Genomic DNA, 19,707 nt, shown 5'->3' on the forward strand with positions numbered 1-19,707 from the left:
CTAGTCCAAACTGTCAGGACTCAGCTGACCAGATGAAAAGTGTGTATCTGGATAGGCTAGGCCTGAGGAATGATGAAGCCAGGAGCTAGACAGGATCCAGCAGAGAGGAGTGGAGCAGGAACACTGGAACTATATTACAAGGCAGCAACACTGGAAGAGTCAGGATCAGAGTCCAAATAGAATTTCCATGTAGCAGATGCTGAGAAGGCTGGTTGGATCAGCAGTGTGTGCCTTCAATTTGGGGCAAACTTGGTGCTGGTCCAATCAGACTGCCACAGAAGCAAAGTCTAGCTCTCACTAATATAGCAGGTAAAAATGCTTCATCTCCCTGGAGATCCAGTAGTCTCTGTAGCAGACTCACAGTTTGAAATGCCCAGGGCCATGGGTTCAAACTCTGCAGACCCTGACACTATCATACCAGAAGTTTATCTGATAAAGCTTTTCCTGACCAGACCAAAGGACCTGGGTGTAGATTCCCTCTATGTGGGCTCCCCATCCCAGGTTGGACGCATCCATGATCAGGATGATTTAGATTGGAAAAACTTGAAAAGGATATCTCTGGTAAAATTGGAATGGATCCATCACCGCAACAGAGTCTTCAAGCAACTAGATGTGGATGCTGTCTTGAAGATCCTGAGTGGTCTGAAGCCACTGTGATCCAAGAGGCAATTGAATATCTTCATATATGAGAAGAGCCCGAAGAAGCAACAAGCACTGTTGATACTATGAAGCCCAGCAACCTCAACATGTCCCATTCCAATGCCTGCTCACTTGAAACTCTTCTGCAGTAGATATCAACATGATAGCCATCTGTTGTGGGAGGAAGGCTCTTGCCTAAATCATGTCTAGCAGTGCTCCTGTAAACCCCAGTTGAGGTAATGGGCCTAAGTGGGACTTGGGCTAGTTGATGGCCAACCATAGCAACTCCAGCACCTGGATGGTTCTGTACATTGGTTTTGTAGCATCTGCCTGAGATGTGCTCTTCCGCAGCCAATCGTCTAGGTAGGAGAAAACATGCATACTCAGTTTGCAAAGGTGTGCTGTCTCCACAGCGCAGCATTTTATGAAGTCATGTGGGGCTGATGCCAAGCCAAATGGCAGCATGCAATTCTGGAGGCTATGATCTCCTACTACAAATATGAGATGTTTTCTGTGACTTGGAAATATTTTATTTATTTATTTAAGGCTTTTTGTTTGCAGACATTCGTAGGTACATCATGCCAGTTTACATCGAACATGTAAACAAATAGAGAGAAGCTAGTCACCTTCTGTGAGAGGCATTTCCATCCTAGTGAAGAATGACAACAGTCCAGTTATCCTTTAATATAATGATGTTTATGTGATACATTTCCTAAAAAAGCATTTCATGCATAATACCAACCGTGTTGTGCTTAAATTTGAATTTTTGAAGGAATAAGACTGTTTGTCTGGGCTTATATATTTATAATACGCAAATCTGAAAAATTCTGAAGGTGGATGAATGAAATGGCCCATCCATTGCAGGGTACACTGACAGGCTTGCTGACACCTTGGTACAAATTGTACAGGACCAATCTTTTGAAGTTAGACAGTGAGTTGTTTCCTTCCTTTATAATGGAATGAAAATCTCCTTACCCACTTATAGCTGATTTACACAAGTTAACTAATTTCCTAATAGGGAACTACGGTACATTTTTTTAAATGTACCCTCTGTCTAAATTTTCTAAGCCATCACTTTCTAAGTCATAGGAGCACATTTAAATTAACATTTATTTATTTTCATGCAGTATTGAAGGATATGATTTTACATTACAAATTATTTCTTAGATATGTGTCACTAGTTCAAGATTCATTTTGGATTCTTACCCATATAAAGGTCCATCATTTCCAATAGCAGAAACCATGATCACATTGTTGGCTGTAAGCTCCCAGACCTGTACAACCAAGAGACACAGTTCTTTATACTAACTGAACAAACTGAATATATTATCAGCTACAGTATTTCATAGACTAGTATATTTGCAGCCCTTTGTACTTTCCTTAAACCTGCATGTTTCCTATTTCCAAATACAAGTGCTATAAACTAACCAGCAAATACATTTTGATTCTGATGTTTGCCTTTGACAATTATGCAAATTATACAACTGACAGTCTCACATTTATAACTATTTATTGAAAGCTACAGAAAAAATGTTAATCAGTTGACATCTATTACTGTGGAAAGAATGACCATCTCATTAGCTTGAAAAAGAATCTATGAGGCCAATTCACCAAGGTGTATTGACATTTTAATGTTGAGAACATGCGTTATTTAGTACACACCCCATTTTCTTCTTGGGGGGGGGGGTTTGCAGTATTCACTAAATGTGTGTTTTCCTTGTTTAATTGTTCAAACTTGAATACAACAACATATGCGACAACCGTAGCAAACCTTAGTGAATCTGCCTTTATGTCCACAAATTAACATAAAGATGGCCAGTCCAAGTGACTTGCCAGCAGCAAAGCAAATGGGGTTCAAATTTCAGAGCAAATGAGGTTCAGATTTGTTGCTAACACAATATACATATGCTCCAAGGAAAAAGGTGATGAATTTATTCATTCACATTTATAATTTGCCCCTCCCCAAAGGCCCAAGGTGAAAGAATATAACATAAAACACATGCCCAAAATATAGTACATAACAAATGTTAAGAAAAATATATAAATCTAATCCCTCAGTTCATCATCTAAGTAAGCTGGAAATTAAGGTGCCCATAAAAATAACCACAATAAACCAACATATTACATCATAACCCATACCAAACCTAATTTAAAAGGTGATCTCACACAGCAGGGGGGAGCTCTGTTGGCCAAAGAGACGTACTGAAGAGCTCAACGCTGAAAACATTTCCCTTCTCCCCATCCCAGCTTCTAAATAACCAGTAAGATTACTCAAGGGTAAGTATAAAGGATGAAAAAAAAAATGCAATGGAAAAAATAAAAGATTATGCCCAGCTATATACAATGTTTATTCTTCTAATGTTCATTTATATCATAGAATTTACCTGGCAAGTTTATAAAATGCTTTCATGTTAGCTTCACAAGTTGACATCCGCCCTCAGCACCACTTAAATACTGTGATTAAGTACACAGAACTAGCACTTTAATCCTGCGTTCTGAATTTATGCCATACATTTACATAAGGGTAGTTTTTTCCAAAATCTAAAGACATAGCTCCCAATACAGATCCACTATATTAAAAAGAAACAAATATTTCTAATTCAAGTTTGCTTGCAAGCAACCTAACTACAATTTTTTTTATAAATCAGTTAATTATAATATTAAACATATTACTGTACTAAGGAGATAATAGATAACGCAGCTATTTCATGAAACAAAAAAAAACAACCACCTTCAAAAAAACCCACACAAACAGCCATCATAAAATCAGGTTCACTAAGCCACCTGTATTTATCAAGCCAGCTTCAGTATCAAGTCCAAAACGTTGATACCAACATGGCAAAATATAATTGCTCATCACAATCTGGAGTGATAATTTTGTAAGTACAAAGAATGATTGGTTCAGTTTTGCTCACACTAGCCCTTTAGCCCTCTGTGGTCAGTTGAATTTTCAGGATATCCCTAACAAACATGCAAGGAATATATGCATACATTGGAAACCGTACATGCAACTATCTCATGCATATTCATTACAGATATTTATTGTGATATCCTGAAAACTCAACTAGCTAAGGGGAACCCAGAGAGCCAGTTTGAGTACCACCAATACACGTCATAAATGGGAAAAGCAAATGTTTCATATACGCAGAATGACTGGTGAAATGGGTCACATTCTACCAGTGCCAACACAAAAGTCATTACAGAATTCTGGGGTGAGCCCAGGAGTAAAGCCCAACCTGAGTGTTTATGGCTGGAAAGTGATTTTGTACAGACAAAAACAAAACTAAAGATATGATGAAAATAACATTCCTAGAAGAACAGATACAACAAATGTAACTCACACCATGATTCAAACTCATAAATATAGTATTTTTCCTTAATACAGAAAATTTCCAGCGCTGTCATTCAGCACTACATGTTGGCCGCAGCCAGACAAAGAACAAGAGCAAACAAGGTAATCAGCCATGGGGACTGAAAGTGAAGTTGCTTACCTGTAACATGCTTTGTCCATGGACAACAGAACATGCCAGCCACACAAGTGGGTGACGTCATTCAATGACGCAGTAGAAAAAGTTCTTTGAGCATACATGGAAATTCCCACTCTGCTGTTGCACTTGAACCGCCTCAGAAAATTAGAAGCATAGCTTCAACTTCGGGAAGGTTGGTGCGATTGTGTAGCTGGTTTCTTCTCTGTTCATGGAGAACACCTGTAAGCAACTTTGCTTTCTCCATGGACAAGCAGAAACAGAGCAGTCACACAAATGGGGACTCCCAAGCTAAGACTTGCTTGAAGGGCTGCTCTTATTTCAAATAGGAGGTACACAACTCACAGCAAAAGGTAGAAGGAAATTGAAGCTCTATTGGAACAGATTCCCAAGAACTGTTTAACCAAAAACACTATCATTAAGAGAAGCTTGGTCCAAGTAGTAATGCTTAATAAAGGTATCTATAAATGTCCAATTAGCAGCCTCACAAATGCCCCGAATTGAGGCTTCACTTAAGTGGGCTACAGAAGTTGCAATGGCTTTAATTTCTGTGATAGTTGGATTCCTGCTTTAGAAAAACAAAAAAAAAGCCAGGATGAAAGCGTTTGCTTTTTAACTGGATGCTCATGTCTGTTTACATTATAGATTAAAAATAGGTGTGAAGAGGGGGCGCTCTCGCCGCAGAGCAAGATGGCCGCATAACTTTGAGCTCCCGCCCATCCCGAGCCTTCTACCTGCATTTTGGCAGCTCTAAACCTGACGAACCCGATTTAATATAGCAGCGATCGTTGTATCTGGCATCGAGGATGGCACAGAAAAAAAAGGGGCCCGATTTGAAACAATTTGCTTATACTGCTGACACGGACGATACCGGTGGGCCTTGTGGAAATCTTGACGCCCCGGACTTGGGCAGGCGCCATCTTGATGGAGAGCAGGAGCAGGGGGCACTCGGAGACGCACCCTCCGATCTCCCTACTCGAGATGAATTCAGACGCTGGTTTGGGGATCTGCGTCATGAAATTAAAGAACACAAACGGGACCTGCTCAATGCTATGGATGAAATTCGGGAGGAGATGGCGGAGATCGGGAGGCGAACGGATGACTGTGATGTGAGGCTGGAGGAGCATGCTATCCGGCTCAAAACGCTGCAAAAAACCTCGGACCAAACGCATGCTGATTATACAGCTTTGAATGCAAAATTGGAGGACCTGGACAACCGCGGGAGACGCCACAACTTACGTTTTCGAGGCATTCCAGAAGATGAGAAATATACTGATTGTGGGGCTGCTATTCAAAGATTCTGCTCCTTCTTACAACTTCAAAATGGCGGCGGGTCTGATGTAACACCAGCGGCTACCATTGAGCTGGACCGAGCTCATCGCTCTTTGGGCCCCAAAATACCCGGTAAACCTAGAGACATTATAGTCTGCTTTACTAAATATACAACTAAAGATGGCATTTATCAAATTGCCAGAAAACGGCCCTCGTGGGCATGGGAGAATAACAACATACAAATATATGCTGATTTATCACCAATGACTCTTAAAAAAAGGATGGAATTTAAGGAGGCCACAGCGGTGATGCGCAAAGCAGGTATCCGTTATCACTGGCTATTTCCTTTTGGCATAGCGATTACCATCGACGGCGCCACGACAAAAACCGAGACTGTGGATGGAGCGGTGGCACTTTTGAAAGCAGCGGGACATCAAGTGCAGCATATCACCCCAGCAAAGAAGGTACCTCCTTCTATGATGGAAACTCCTCGATGGCAGCGGGTGAGAAATGGAGGCAAACGACTGCGGAGACACTCAGGAGATACTGCCTCCGACCAGGACAAGGGGAAAGGATGAAAGGTATCCTGCAGCTGAAGGGATCTCCATATTTCAAGGTTTCCTGGATCGGGACGCAGGACTGTCACATCTATCAGGACTAAGTTTCCAGCACTTGTTTGTCAGGTTTATTGTTAGTTTAACTGTTGGTTATTTTTTCTATATGCAGGTATGATTCGTAACAACTGGGGTTCGGGGGTGGGTAGGGGGGGGCTCTGCGGGTGATTACGTCCTCCATAGCCTACACAGGGGTGCATCGAGCACGGGTCTGTGGAGAGCACAGGGTTCTGGAAGGGAGGGGTGAGGGTGCGGCAGGGGGGGGGCAGGAGAAAGAGGGGATGGGAATGGGCAATACCACACAGTTTCAGTTACCTGTGTTTACAGAACTTTTGGGATTTACTGTTACCTCATTTCTTTATCCACAGTATAATTCTACTGTTTTATTCTATCCAGGCATTTGGGGGGAGAGCGATAGTTTCAAGGTGCATGGGGTCTTTCAGGCTGTAGGCTATATGGGAGCGCTAGCTGCGCGAGAACGCTTTTTGTATTCTTCTTATGGCGAAACTCACCTTATGGTCTTTAAACGTTAAAGGGTTAAATAGTCCCCAAAAGAGGCGGATTTTCCGCAATGATATACAGCGCGTTGGGGCTGATATACTGTTTCTTCAGGAGACGCACCTTAGGAAGCGGTATGAACATTTATTAGCTTGGGCCCAATACCCACAACAGTTTCATGCAGCGGCCTCTAAACAAGCGAAGTATATGGGTGTGAGTATATTACTACATAAAGACATTCAGGGCACTGTTACACGCATGATAGCTGACCCTTTGGGGCGTTATGTGATCATACAATTGTTAGTGGAGGCGACTCTCTATACTTTCCTCAATATTTATGCTCCTAACACAAACCAGCATACTTTTCTAGATCAGCTAGGAGATGTGTTAGATCGTATAGCCCCTGAGAATTTGATCATAGGGGGCGACTTTAACCTTACTTTACAACCTCATATCGACAACTCAGCAGGTGGGGGAGGGAGCACCTCAAATGATCGCAAGTCTCTCCGAAAGTTTGTTCGGGATAGAGACCTGCTGGACATTTGGAGACACCGCAATGTTAACGTGAGGGATTACACTTTCTACTCACATTCGCATAATACCTATTCCCGTATAGACTATTTTTTAGTGGATAGGGCATTGAGTTTACAGATTATAGGTCCCACTATAGGCTCCATCACGTGGTCAGATCATGCCCCTATAGGCTTAACTGTGAATCTCAGCATTAAGAAGGCTGGTCTCCGCTTTTGGCGCCTGAATGACACACTGCTAGATGATGAGTCTTTTTGCCAAACGTTACAGGAAGCTATTGCGGATTATCAGGAATTTAATACCACACAAACCCATTCCTCGCCAATATTGTGGGACTGTTTAAAAGTGGTATTGAGAGGTAGACTAATTTCACAAGCTTCTTATCAGAAGCGGGTAAAAAACACACAAATTGAGGTATTATTGTCTGACATCTCCCGATTAGAGAAACAACATAAAGCTACTTTGTCCTCTAAGGTATATGCTACACTTCAACGTGCTCGCAACGCTTTAGGCCTACTTAGAGCCGGGGATATAGCACATCAACTACAGCTTGCACGACAGGAACATTTTGAATGGGGCAATAAGGCGGGACGCCTTTTAGCTCGACAATTAAAGCGCCAAGTGGCCCAGAGCCAAATTACACGGATCAAAGCGTCCGATGGTTCCATGATGGACTCTGCTGAGGCTATTCAACATAGGTTTCAACAGTTTTATGGTTCCCTATACTCGGCGGATAACCAAATTACTGAGGCTAGTATTGATACTTATCTTGCGGCCACTGATCTCCCAAAACTTTCTGAACTTGAAAGGCTGCGATTTGAGAGCCTTGTTACCCCCATGGAAATAATGCATGCTATTAAAGATCTTAAACCGCATAAAGCTCCTGGGTTGGATGGGTATACGGGGTCATTTTACAAAAAGTTTGTCACTCAGATTACCCCCCTCTTAGAGGCAGCTTTTAATGACTTGCAGGGGGAGGCAGTTTTACCTCCTGAAGCAAACGTAGCAGGTATAACCATACTGGCCAAACCCGGGAGAGACCCAACAGAGTGTGGGTCATACCGCCCAATTTCCCTGATAAACATAGACCTGAAAATACTCACGAAAATTCTAGCAACTCGTCTTAATTCAGTTATGAACAAATTGGTACACCCGGATCAGGCCGGATTTATTCCAGGGAGAAAAGCAGCAGATAATGTGAGGAAAATTATGGACCTTATTTGGCAAGTGACACGGACTGAGATCCCGGCGATCTTGCTGGCGGTCGATGCTGAAAAAGCATTTGACATGGTCCATTGGCAATTTTTGTTTAAAACCTTGGAAAAAATGAATTTTGGCCCCAAATTTCTTAATTGGCTTCTTAAATTATATGACCGGCCATGGGCTAGGGTGAAAGTCAATGGAGTATACTCTGCTCCTTTTCCAATTGAGCGGGGAACTAGACAGGGCTGTCCCTTATCTCCCCTATTATTTGCGTTGTTTTTGGAACCTTTTGCCACTAAAATTCGGGAAATGAGTACAATTATGGGAGTCCGAGTGGGAGAGTCGGACTATAAGTTGTCGCTTTTCGCGGACGACATTTTATTTACACTATCCAATCCGGCACAGTCCCTTCCGGGAGTGGTCACCCAGCTTATGGAGTTCAGTTCCGTGTCCGGCTTTCGCTTGAACCTTGACAAATCAGAGGTCCTGAATGTTTCTTTACCTCCAGACCAGGTCTCTTCATTGAAACCACAGTTTCCCTTTAAATGGGCGGGCGCAAAGATAAAATACTTAGGCATCTTTATAGGGCCTAAATTAACTGATCTATTTAGATTGAATTATGTCCCATTGGTGGCCAAAGTGTTCCGAGATTTAGATATCTGGGATAATCTCCCTGTTACCTGGACGGGTCGCATAGCAATTTTAAAGATGTCAGTATTACCCAAATTCAATTACCTGTTTCAATCGCTACCAATCCCAATACCGACAGCATTATTGAAAAAATGGCAGAGACGTTTCTTTGCATTCCTCTGGAAGAGGAGGCCTCCTCGAGTAGCGCGAGCGACCTTATACCGACACAAATTGAGGGGTGGGATGGGGGTTCCGAATTTACAATGGTACTATGCTGCCGCCCAAATTAGTTGTATACTCTCTTGGTATAGAAAAAATGAGCAACCTAGCTGGGCGGTCATTGAACAAACTATATTGGGATCTACACCCCTCCCAGCTCTCCTCTGGCAACCTAGATCGACATTAAAAATCGGGGGACTTCTAACCTCTACTCTACATACGACTCTTCAGTGTTGGGACAAATGGAAGCATTTGATTATAGGAAACCGGCGATATTTTTTTCACACTCACATATATCACCATACTCGTTTCTCTCCGGGATGGGACTCGACTTATGCTCAATATTGGAAGCTGCAGGGGATTGCCACTATGGGTCAAATTTGTACTCCTGATAATGTGTTGTCCTTTTCACAACTTCAGGAGACATACTCTATACCCTCCTCACATCTTTATTATTATTATCAAATACGACATTTCCTGATTCATGAACGAGTTATGGTGGAACTTCAGAAGGGTAAATCCCAATTTGAGGGCTGGTGTGACCTGGCGGACCGCATAAAGGGGGGATTGTCAAAGGTATATTTGTTGCTGCAGGGATCCTTACCGGGGAAACCGGCCTACACTCATAAGTGGGAGTCTGAGTTGGGGCGGGAACTGACTGATGAGGAGTGGGACCAGATTTTCTTAAATACTAAGCGTAGTTCTATTGCGTCCTCTCTTACTGAAAATGGATATAAAGTGCTACTTAGATGGCATCTTACTCCCTCTAGACTACATAAAGCGGGCCTAAGATTGGACGCTCAGTGTTGGAAAGGGTGTGGCATGGAGGGCACATTTCTCCATCTGTGGTGGGAGTGTATACACGTACAGAGACTATGGAAAGATGTCATGGCGGTGATTCTCCTCACTCTGCACAAAGAGGTTGCTTTAACTCCCACACAGGGCTTACTCAATGCATCCGTGGATGGTTCCCCGGCTGAGAGTAAGTTGATTAATCATTTTTGTATAGCGGCACGCTGTACTTTGGCGGCTGCTTGGAACCAGGTACGGGTACCAGATAAGGAAGTTCTTTATCAGAAACTTGATGCAATGTGTTCCCTGTCCAAGATAACGGCTCAAAAGCGGAAGCAGCAATTGCCGTTTCAGCGGATATGGCAGCCATACCTTACTTGGAGGCGCGATATGCTCACACTTGCTAGCTAGCCTGCCTTTCCCTGAAGATTCTTGCTATTTGGTATTATATAGCTGGTACCTTTGCTACCTTTTCAGATCTATTATTGTACCAATCCTGGACACATCAGACATCCCGACTCAGTTGCGGTAACATATGACAATTGTTTATTTGTTCTAGTTCCATACATTATCATTCTTATAGCGAGCGCGGACTTTGGTGGCGCTATATGCGCATGGACCCTGCCTTTCTCCCTAATGTCCTAGCTTTTTCCCTCAATGTGTAGTGGATTGCATTTCAGTGGCATTTGGTATGCTGTTATTGGTAACTTTCATATTCATAAAAGACGTATAATTGTACATGTATTTGTTTTTTACCTAATAATGTCTGTATGCACAGTTGCTATGGTTCTGTGGATGTTAATACTGTTTAATAAACTTTACATTAAAAAAAAAAAAAAAATAGGTGTGAAGATTTCGTAAAAGGCTTTGTCCTGTCCAGAAAGAACAGGAAAGTATGAAGAGACTTGAATGAATGTGGTTTTGGAAAGGAAATAGGCAGATAAAGGTATTGGCTTAAATAAGATAAGTTTTTTAAATGATTTTATTGGGAAGGATTTGAGTGTTTGGAAGGTTTACTACCAGAGCTTTCAGTTCTCTCATTCTGCAGGCTGATGTTATGTAATAGAAGTGGACCCTTGTTGCTGTGATGTGGTTGGCACTGCCTAGAGAGTGAGCCCCGAGGGCCTACAGACAGCTGGCGATGAGACTGGTCGGGAACTTCACCTTTACCAGCCACTTTCCCCACAGGTTGAACCCTTGAGTTTCAGTAGATGGCAGGACTTAGGCGAGAGTCTCTCAGGGTATGGAGAAGTAGAATGTCCAGGGTCGGACAAGAGTCAGTGGTGGGCGGTAAGCAAGGGTAGTCAATGTCCAGGTAAGGGTTAGTGGCAAGAGAAGAGGCACGGCAGGGCTGAGCAGATTCTAATAGTTCTGTACATTAAAATTAGTTAACACAATATATTTTATATATGTGTACACATATTTTGGGAAAAAGTTAAAACCCCAAAATTAATTTTTGTGCCAAGATGCAGACGGAATATTGCTGCATATCTCAAAATATTTAAATTTCTTCAAAATAACTGTATTTTATACAAATAGACTTTCTTGAACAATGCATATATTTTTCATGTTTACTTTGTAAGAGACAAAATAAATGCAGTTCAGATAAACTAAGAAAGAATATTGAAGGTCAGAAACCAGCTAAACAGGAACTACTGGAAAGCCTGAAATGATTTTTTTTTTTTTTTATTTCTTTTTAAAGGAGAAATGTAGCAAAGACTCTTTTCTGATCTGTTTTAAAGGCTGATTCAAATCAAATCTGATATTTGTTTCTATGACAGGTAAAATATACATTTCTTGGACTTTATTTCCTATATTGTTTTAGGTTTCTGTGTGTGCATGTGTTTGTGAGCGTGTGCGCTTGTGTGTGTGCATTTTAACCAGTTCTTCTCCAGCCTGCACAACTAATCTAAAATAAATATAACATAAGGAGAAGCAGCCTGCTGTACTGAAAAATACAGTATTACCAAACAAACAGAAGAACAGAGCTATCATATCAGCATTTACAGACATCACTCTTTTCCTAACAAGTACTGCCGGCATGGGGGAAGGGGGTAAAGGATTTGCTAGCACTGACCACAGTTCATAGTATATATGAGAGACAAACAAACATCAAGGATAGACATCGCAAAGGACAAAGAATTCTTTAAGGAAATTCTTCTCTCTTACGCTGATGCAATATCGGAGCACCCGCTCTCTTAACGTGCACCGATCCACCTCTCCCGGGCGCCTGATTTTATATTAAAATTAGGTGCCGTGGTAAAAAGGAGGCACAAGGGCAAACTGTGTGTCCCTAGCGCCTCTTTGGCATCGGGCACCCAGGAAAGGTGGCTGTCAGTGGGTTAGGAAACGGACGCTCAATACTAGCGTCCGTTTTCTCCCGCTACCAGCACCATATACAACCACAATATGCACAGCCTGGACCGTGTATATTGTGAGTCTATATTGGATGCCCAGAAATGTTTTGTTTTGTTTTTTTAAATTATTCCACTTTCTGTGGTCCCTCCTACTTAGTTTTGCAAGTATACTCATGGGAGGGATCACAGAAAGCAGGAATTTTGGGTTTTTTACAATGCGCTCGAGCGCGGCAGACCTTTACACCAACCCCGAGCTGGCATGAAATTTGCTGCGTAGCAAGGGTGCATTGACCGTGGCAGGAAATGTTTTTGCATGGCGGGAATTAGCTAATAGCCTCATCTACATGTACTTTACATGTGACGAGCACTATTAGCTACGCGCTTGACTGGACACACGTTTTGGGCATGCTAATCCCCGTTTTGCATCGAGAGGTTATGGACATGCATCCAAATGCATGTGCAATCGTGTGTTGAGCCGTGCACTGGCCGCAGCGCACGGTATTGCATCGCTGTCTGTGCAACATGGTTTCTGATTTCACAGAATTTACAGGAAGAAAAGCAAGACTTCCAAAGATAACAGAACACTTGTTGCTCTTTCAGATAATAGAAAGACTAGGGGGCACTCCATGAAGTTAGCATGTGGCATATTTAAAACTAATCGGAGAAAGTTCTTCTTCACTCAACGCACAATTAAACTCTGGAACACAGCAATGGCCAACTCATGCATTGTTATTGTAATCTCTGGCAAAAACAGATGAAATAAACATGCAATCAGTACCCAAGAGATTAAAGCTAAGATATACAGCCACGCACACCAAACTGCACTCTCTCTCCCAGGCAAAACGAACTCATAATGTCCTCCTACTTAACACTAAAGAGATATCTCACACCTCTCAAGGACTGCCACCCTGAGGATAAAGCAAAGTTGCTTACCTGTAACAGGTGTTCTCCTCCTAGGACAGCAGGATGTTAGTCCTCACATGTGGGTGACATCATCCGATGGAGCCCGGCACAGATGCCCAGCATGCCACTATCCATGCAAGGTCTCTCTTCAGTCTCTTAAGTAGATCACGAAAAAATAAAATAAACCAGGAGAATCCAACTCTGCGAGGTGGTGAGCGGGTTTCCTGAGGACTAACATCCTGCAGTCCTAGGAGAACACTTGTTACAGGTAAGCAACTTCTCTTTCTCCTAGGACAAGCAGGATGATAGTCCTCACATATGGGTGAATCCCTAGCTAAAGGCTGGACCAGAGACCAACAGACACGAAACTAGGTGCCAACGAGCACAACAGAGGTGCTGTTGGTAACATTGGGAACAGCCTGAACCCAAAATAGGACCATAAGTAGGAAGAGTTGGATTCACAGCTGAAAAAGATTTCTTTGACAGACTGGCCAAATCTGCTATCATGACGGCTGTCCCTGTCCAGATAATAATGGGCCACAAAGGTGTGGAAAGAACTCCATGTTGCAGCCTTGCAGATCTTCCCCATGGGAACTGCACGCAAGTGGGCAACAGTAGTGGCCATGACCCTAAGAGAATGAGCTGTGACGTGGCCCACCAGTTGCAGCCCCGCCTGGTCATAGCAGAAGATGATGCATTTGGCTAGTCAGGTGGAGTCTGCTTGGTAAAAGCCATACTCAGCCTGTTGGAGTCATAAGAGACAAACAGCTAGGTGGATTGTCTATGCCCTGCTGTCTGGTCTAGGTAGAAGGCCAAGGCCCTTTTACAATCCAATGTGTGCAGCACCCTTTCCCCTGGGTTGGAATGAGGCCTAGATAAAAAAAAGTCGGCAGGACAATGGACTGGTTACGGTGGAATTCTGTAACCACCTTTGGCAGGAACTTAGGGTGCATTTGTAGGACCACCTGATCATGGAAAAACCTTTTGCAGGGCGGATAAGTCACCAATGCATGCAGCTCAGCAAGTCTGCGTGCCAATGTGATCGCTATCAGGAATATGATTTTCCTGGTCAAATACTTAAGAGCAGAGGAGTGCAGCGGCTCATACGGCGATTTCATCAACTGGGCCAGCACCACATTTAGGTCCCAGGACACAGCAGGGGCCCGAGGGGAGGCCACAGTTGAAGCAATCCATACGTGAAATGCCCTACAAGGGGCTGCACCAAGATGGGTGAGCCATCCACCACCTGATGGCACTCAGGTGCACCTGAATGGAGTTGGTTTTAAGCCTGGTCTCTGAAAAGTACAGCAAATAATCCAGGAGTTCCCAGGTCGGACAGGAGAAGGGATTGAGGCCCTTCTGCTCACACCACATTGTAAACCTCCTCCACTTCAAAGCATAAGATTTCCTTTCTTGAGGCTACCAGGACCCGAGACATGTCCTCTGAGAGATTCAGAGGCTGCAGGATCAATCTTTCAACATCCAAGCCATCAGGGACAGGGCCCGGAGGTTGGGGTTGCATAACCTACCCTGATCCTGTGTAAGGAGGTCTTGGGCAGTCCCCAAATGGATTAGGTCCCACTGGGAGAGATCCCGCAGTAGCAGGAACCAGACTTGTCTCCACCAATGGGGGGCAACGAGTCTCATGGTCTCCCAGTCCAGGTGAAACTAAGAGAATCTTCATCACCCACGGAAGTTGAAGGTACGCATATAGGAGGCCCGTCCCCAATGGAGGGCAAAGGCATCCATGACTGGCTGGCAGTACTGAGGAACTTTCCTGTTGCAGAGGAAGCAAATAGATCCACGTCCAGGGTTCTCCAGAGAAGGAAGATCTGGTCTGCCACTTCCTGCTTCAGGGACCACTTGTGGGGTTGGAAGGTGCAACTTAGCCTGTCTATTAGGGTGTTTTCCAGAACCAGCCAAGTACACGGCCTGGAGCAACATTCCCTGAGACAAGTTCCAGCTCCAAATCTGTACCCACTTCCTGACAAAGGAGGAAGGACCCCTTGCTTGTTTATATATTACATAGCCACTGGTCTGTCTTAATGAGGATCACCTTGTTGGACAGCCGATCCTGGAAGGCTCAAAGCACGTACTGGATCACCCTCAGCTCCAAGACGATTATCTGACACTGAGCTTCCTGAGTGGTCCAAAGGCCTAGAGTGTGGAGGCCATCCAAATGTGCAGCCCAGCACATGTAGGATGCATCTGTGGTAAGCACCACTTGGTGAGGGGAAGCCTGAAAAAGCAACCCCTGTTCTAGATTGGATGGGAACCTCCACCAAGCCAGGGAAGCCCTGAGAGAGGGGGAAACCTGGATGCAGACTTGAAGGCCCTGAGTGGCCTGCCACCACTGGGAGTGTAGGGTTCACTGGGCTTGACGCATATGCAGGAGGGCAAACAGGGTGACATGACTGTCATGGCCATATGCCCCAAAAGTTGTAGCATACGCCGCACAGAGACCAGCTGGCGGTATTGGACCTCCTCCACCAGGGTTAGCAGTGCGTGTGCCCTGATACGGAGCAAAAAGGTCTTCGCCTGTGTTACGTCCAACACGGCTCCTATGAAATCCAGTCGTGACGGCAGACAGAGATTGGATTTTGGGTAGTTGATTAGAAAACCCAGGTATTCCAACACCCAACTGGTCCAGCATAGAACCCACAATGCCCCTGCTTGTGTGCCGCTCTTGATCAGCCAGTCATCCAGATATGGAAAGACCTGGATTCCCAGCTGGTGCAGACAGGGACCCACCTCAGCCAAGCACTTCGAAAAGACCTGGGACGTGGAGGCCAGGCCGAACGGGAGCACTTGGTATTATAAATGTTGACAGCCCAGCACAAAGTGAAGATACCTCCTGTGACTGGGGAGGATATCGATGTGGGTATACGCGTCTTTGAGGTTGGGAGGGCAAAGTCAGTCTTCTCTTTGTAATTTCTCTTGAGAAATCTGTTCAAGGCTTGATGATCGAAGATGGGATGGAGGCCTCCTGCTTTCTTTGGAATTAGAAAATAATGGGAGTAAAACCCCCGTCCCTACTGCTCCTAAGGGTCAGGTTCCTCTGCCCTGGCCATTAGAAGGGCCAAGAGCTCCCCTCAGAGCACTTCTAGATGCGAGACGGGACCCCATCGTGGGCACAGGAGAGAATCCAGCAGAACAGTAATGAGATTCAGCCTGTAGCTGTGATGCATGATGGACAAGACCCACTGATCTGAAGTCACGGCCGACCACAGGTCCGCAAAGAAACAGAGCCTGCCCCAACTGGTGGATCTTCCGGTACCAGAAGAGGCGACTGGCTTATGCTCTCTCGCATGCAGTCAAAACCTCGAAGCAGGACTAGCATGGTGCACTGGCTGAGGCCTAGGGCTCTGATGTTGCCAAGATCTGTCCCTGGCGCTGGTCTTCTGTGGCCGAGAGTGAGGGGCAGGAGGATAGTACTTCTTTGGTCTGTAGAAGGGTCTCCGTGACCCTGGCCAGGACCACTTCTTACAAGACACCAGCGAAACTGAAGCACCAGTCAATAAATGCTGGAGGGTCTCATGGGTATCCTTCAGCTGTGCAACTGCCTCCTTGACCTTATCACCAAACAGGTTATCGCTGGTGCAAGGCAAGTCAGCTAGCCGGTCCTGCACCTCTGGACAAAGATCGCAGAAAGATTAAATGATTTCTTTGCTTCGGTGTTTACTAAAGAGTATGTTGGGGAGATACCCGTTCCGGAGACGGTTTTCATGGGTAATGATTCAGATGGACTGAACCAAATCACGGTGAACCTAGAAGATGTGGTAGGCCTGATTGATAAACTGAAGAGTAGTAAATCACCTGGACCGGATGGTATACACCCTAAGGTTCTATAGGAACTCAAAAATGAAATTTCAGACCTATTAGTAAAAATTTGTAACCTATCATTAAAATCATCTATTGTACCTGAAGACTGGAGGATAGCTAATGTAACCCCAATATTTAGAAAGGGCTCCAGGGGCAATCCGGGAAACTACAGACCGGCTAGCCTGACTTCAATGCCAGGAAAAATAGTGGAAAGTGTTCTAAGCATCAAAATCACAGAACATATAGAAAGGCATAGTTTAATGGAACAAAGTCAGCATGGCTTTACCCAAGGCAAGTCTTGCCTCACAAATCTGCTTCACTTTTTTGAAGGAGTTAATAAACATGTGGATAAAGGTGAACGGGTAGATGTAGTGTACTTGGATTTTCAGAAGGCGTTTGATAAAGTTCCTCATGAGTGGCTTCTAGGAAAATTAAAAAGTCATGGTATAGATGGCGATGTCCTTTCGTGGATTACAAACTGGCTAAAAGACAGGAAACAGAGTAGGCTTAAATGGAACATTTTCTCAATGGAAGGGAGTGGGCAGTGGAGTGCCTCAGGATCTGTATTGGGACCCTTACTTTTCAATATATTTATAAATGATCTGGAAAGAAATATGATGAGTGAGGTAATCAAATTTGCAGATGATACAAAATTGTTCAGAGTAGTTAAATCACAAGCAGATTGTGATAAATTACAGGAAGACCTTGTGAGACTGGAAAATTGGGCATCGAAATGGCAGCTGAAATTTAATGTGGATAAGTGCAAGGTGATGCATATAGGGAAAAATAACCCATGCTATAATTACACAATGTTAGGTTCCATATTAGGTGCAACCACCCAAGAAAAAGATCTAGGCGTCATGGTGGATAACACATTGAAATCATCGGTTCAGTGTGCTGCGGCAGTCAAAAAAGCAAACAGAATGTTGGGAATTATTAGGAAGGGAATGGTGATTAAAACGGAAAATGTTATAATGCCTCTGTATTGCTCCATGGTGAGACCCCACCTTGAATACCGTGTACAATTCTGGTCGCCGCATCTCAAAAAAAGATATAATTGCAATGGAGAAGGTACAGAGAAGGGCAACCAAAATGATAAGGGGAATGGAACAGCTCCACTATGAGGAAAGACTAAAGAGGTTAGGACTTTTCAGCTTGGAGAAGAGACGGCTGAGGGGGGATATGATAGAGGTGTTTAAAATCATGAGAGTTCTAGAACAGATAGATGTGAATCAGTTATTTACTCTTTCGGATAATAGAAAGACTAGGGGGCACTCCATGAAGTTAGCATGTGGCACATTTAAAACTAATCGGAGAAAGTTCTTCTTCACTCAACGCACAATTAAACTCTGGAATTTGTTACCAGAGGACGTGGTTAGTTCAGTTAGTATAGCTGTGTTTAAAAAAGGATTGGATAATTTCTTGGAGGAGAAGTCCATTACCTGCTATTAATTGTTGACTTAGAAAATAGCCACTGCTATTACTAGCAACGGTAACATGAAATAGACTTAGTTTTTGGGTACTTGCCAGGTTCTTATGGCCTGGATTGGCCACTGTTGGAAACAGGATGCTGGGCTTGATGGACCCTTGGTCTGACCCAGTATGGCATGTTATGTTCTTATCCGAGGCACGAAGCCAGGCGAGACGCTGTGCCGAAAATCCTGGCCACTGCAACTGACCTGCCTTCTCAAATACGTTGTAGGTAGCACGTACCTCATACTTTCCGCACTCTAGGCCCTGCTGGACAAGCGCCGTAAGGGCCTCCTGAGGCTGCTGCACGAGGCCATCCGCAACTTCCTGGACTGTTTCCTGAGATTATATTGGGCCATATACAAAAGGTAGGAGGCGATAAGGGCCACCAATATGGAGCCCTGAAACACTCCTACCCATAGTATCCCATGCTCTGTTGTCCTTACCTGGAGGAGCTGAGGCATGGGTTTTCGACCTCTTTGTCTTCTTTAGCACAGGTTCAACCTACAACCGATTGGTGGTGGAGTTGGCGCTTCTCAAACCCCATGGTCTGCTGTATAAGGTACATTCCATCAGCCTTCTGGTTCACTGGGTATACAGAGAGGGGGTGCTCCCAGAGCTGAAGTAGTAGTTCCCTGAAGATCTCTTCAGGCATCCATGAACTGGAGGATCTCCAGCATCTTATGGTGGGCATCTTCCTCCATCATAAGTTGGAAGGGAATGGCTTCAGCCATCGTCTGGATGAATTCCGCAAAGGTCAAGTCCTCCAGCAGAGAACGGTGGCCCTCCTCCAAGGGGGGAAGGATCTTACCAAAGATCACCAATGAAGCATCAGAGGTGTCCTCCCTCCAGGGGTCATACAGGCCCTCAGGCTCATCTTGGCCGCCCGGAGATTGGGGCCGGGGAGCACTGGGCACATCCCTAGGCAGGGCTACCAAGGGACCCAAGGGCATCGAGGGACCCAAAGGCCCGGGCTCTGGGTCCTGGCAGCACCGGAAGGGGGATGAGGGGACTCCTTGGAGCAGAAGGCATCAACGGGCCCTCTTCCTTGGAGGAATCTCCCACGAGCACAAGCTCGATTGCCTTGCGTTTCAGTGCCAGACGTCCCACCGAGGAATTGCGTGGCGCTGATAGTAAGTGGGTCAGGAGGACATCGAGGAGGACATCAAGGCGGTCCAACAACGGCTCCAACCCTAGTACCGTAGTTGGCATTGGCACACGTGCCAGGCATCGGTGCCCGCACCAGCCTCGAGAGAGCCTGTGTCGGCACCA

At 44.6% G+C, this 19,707-nt stretch overlaps 1 protein-coding gene across 1 annotated transcript in view; it reads right to left on the reverse strand.

The window, feature by feature from the left end:
- MBTPS1 (membrane bound transcription factor peptidase, site 1) overlaps window positions 1-19,707 on the reverse strand; it is a 297,566-nt gene that overhangs the window by 162,446 nt on the left and 115,413 nt on the right. The window contains exon 8 of the mRNA XM_029608668.1: window positions 1,846-1,913. Coding sequence (XP_029464528.1) covers window positions 1,846-1,913 — 68 coding nt within the window. The remainder of the gene's footprint in view (window positions 1-1,845; window positions 1,914-19,707) is intronic.

The sequence above is a fragment of the Rhinatrema bivittatum genome, chromosome 7, assembly GCF_901001135.1.
Source record: "Rhinatrema bivittatum chromosome 7, aRhiBiv1.1, whole genome shotgun sequence".
Classification (NCBI taxonomy): domain Eukaryota; kingdom Metazoa; phylum Chordata; class Amphibia; order Gymnophiona; family Rhinatrematidae; genus Rhinatrema; species Rhinatrema bivittatum.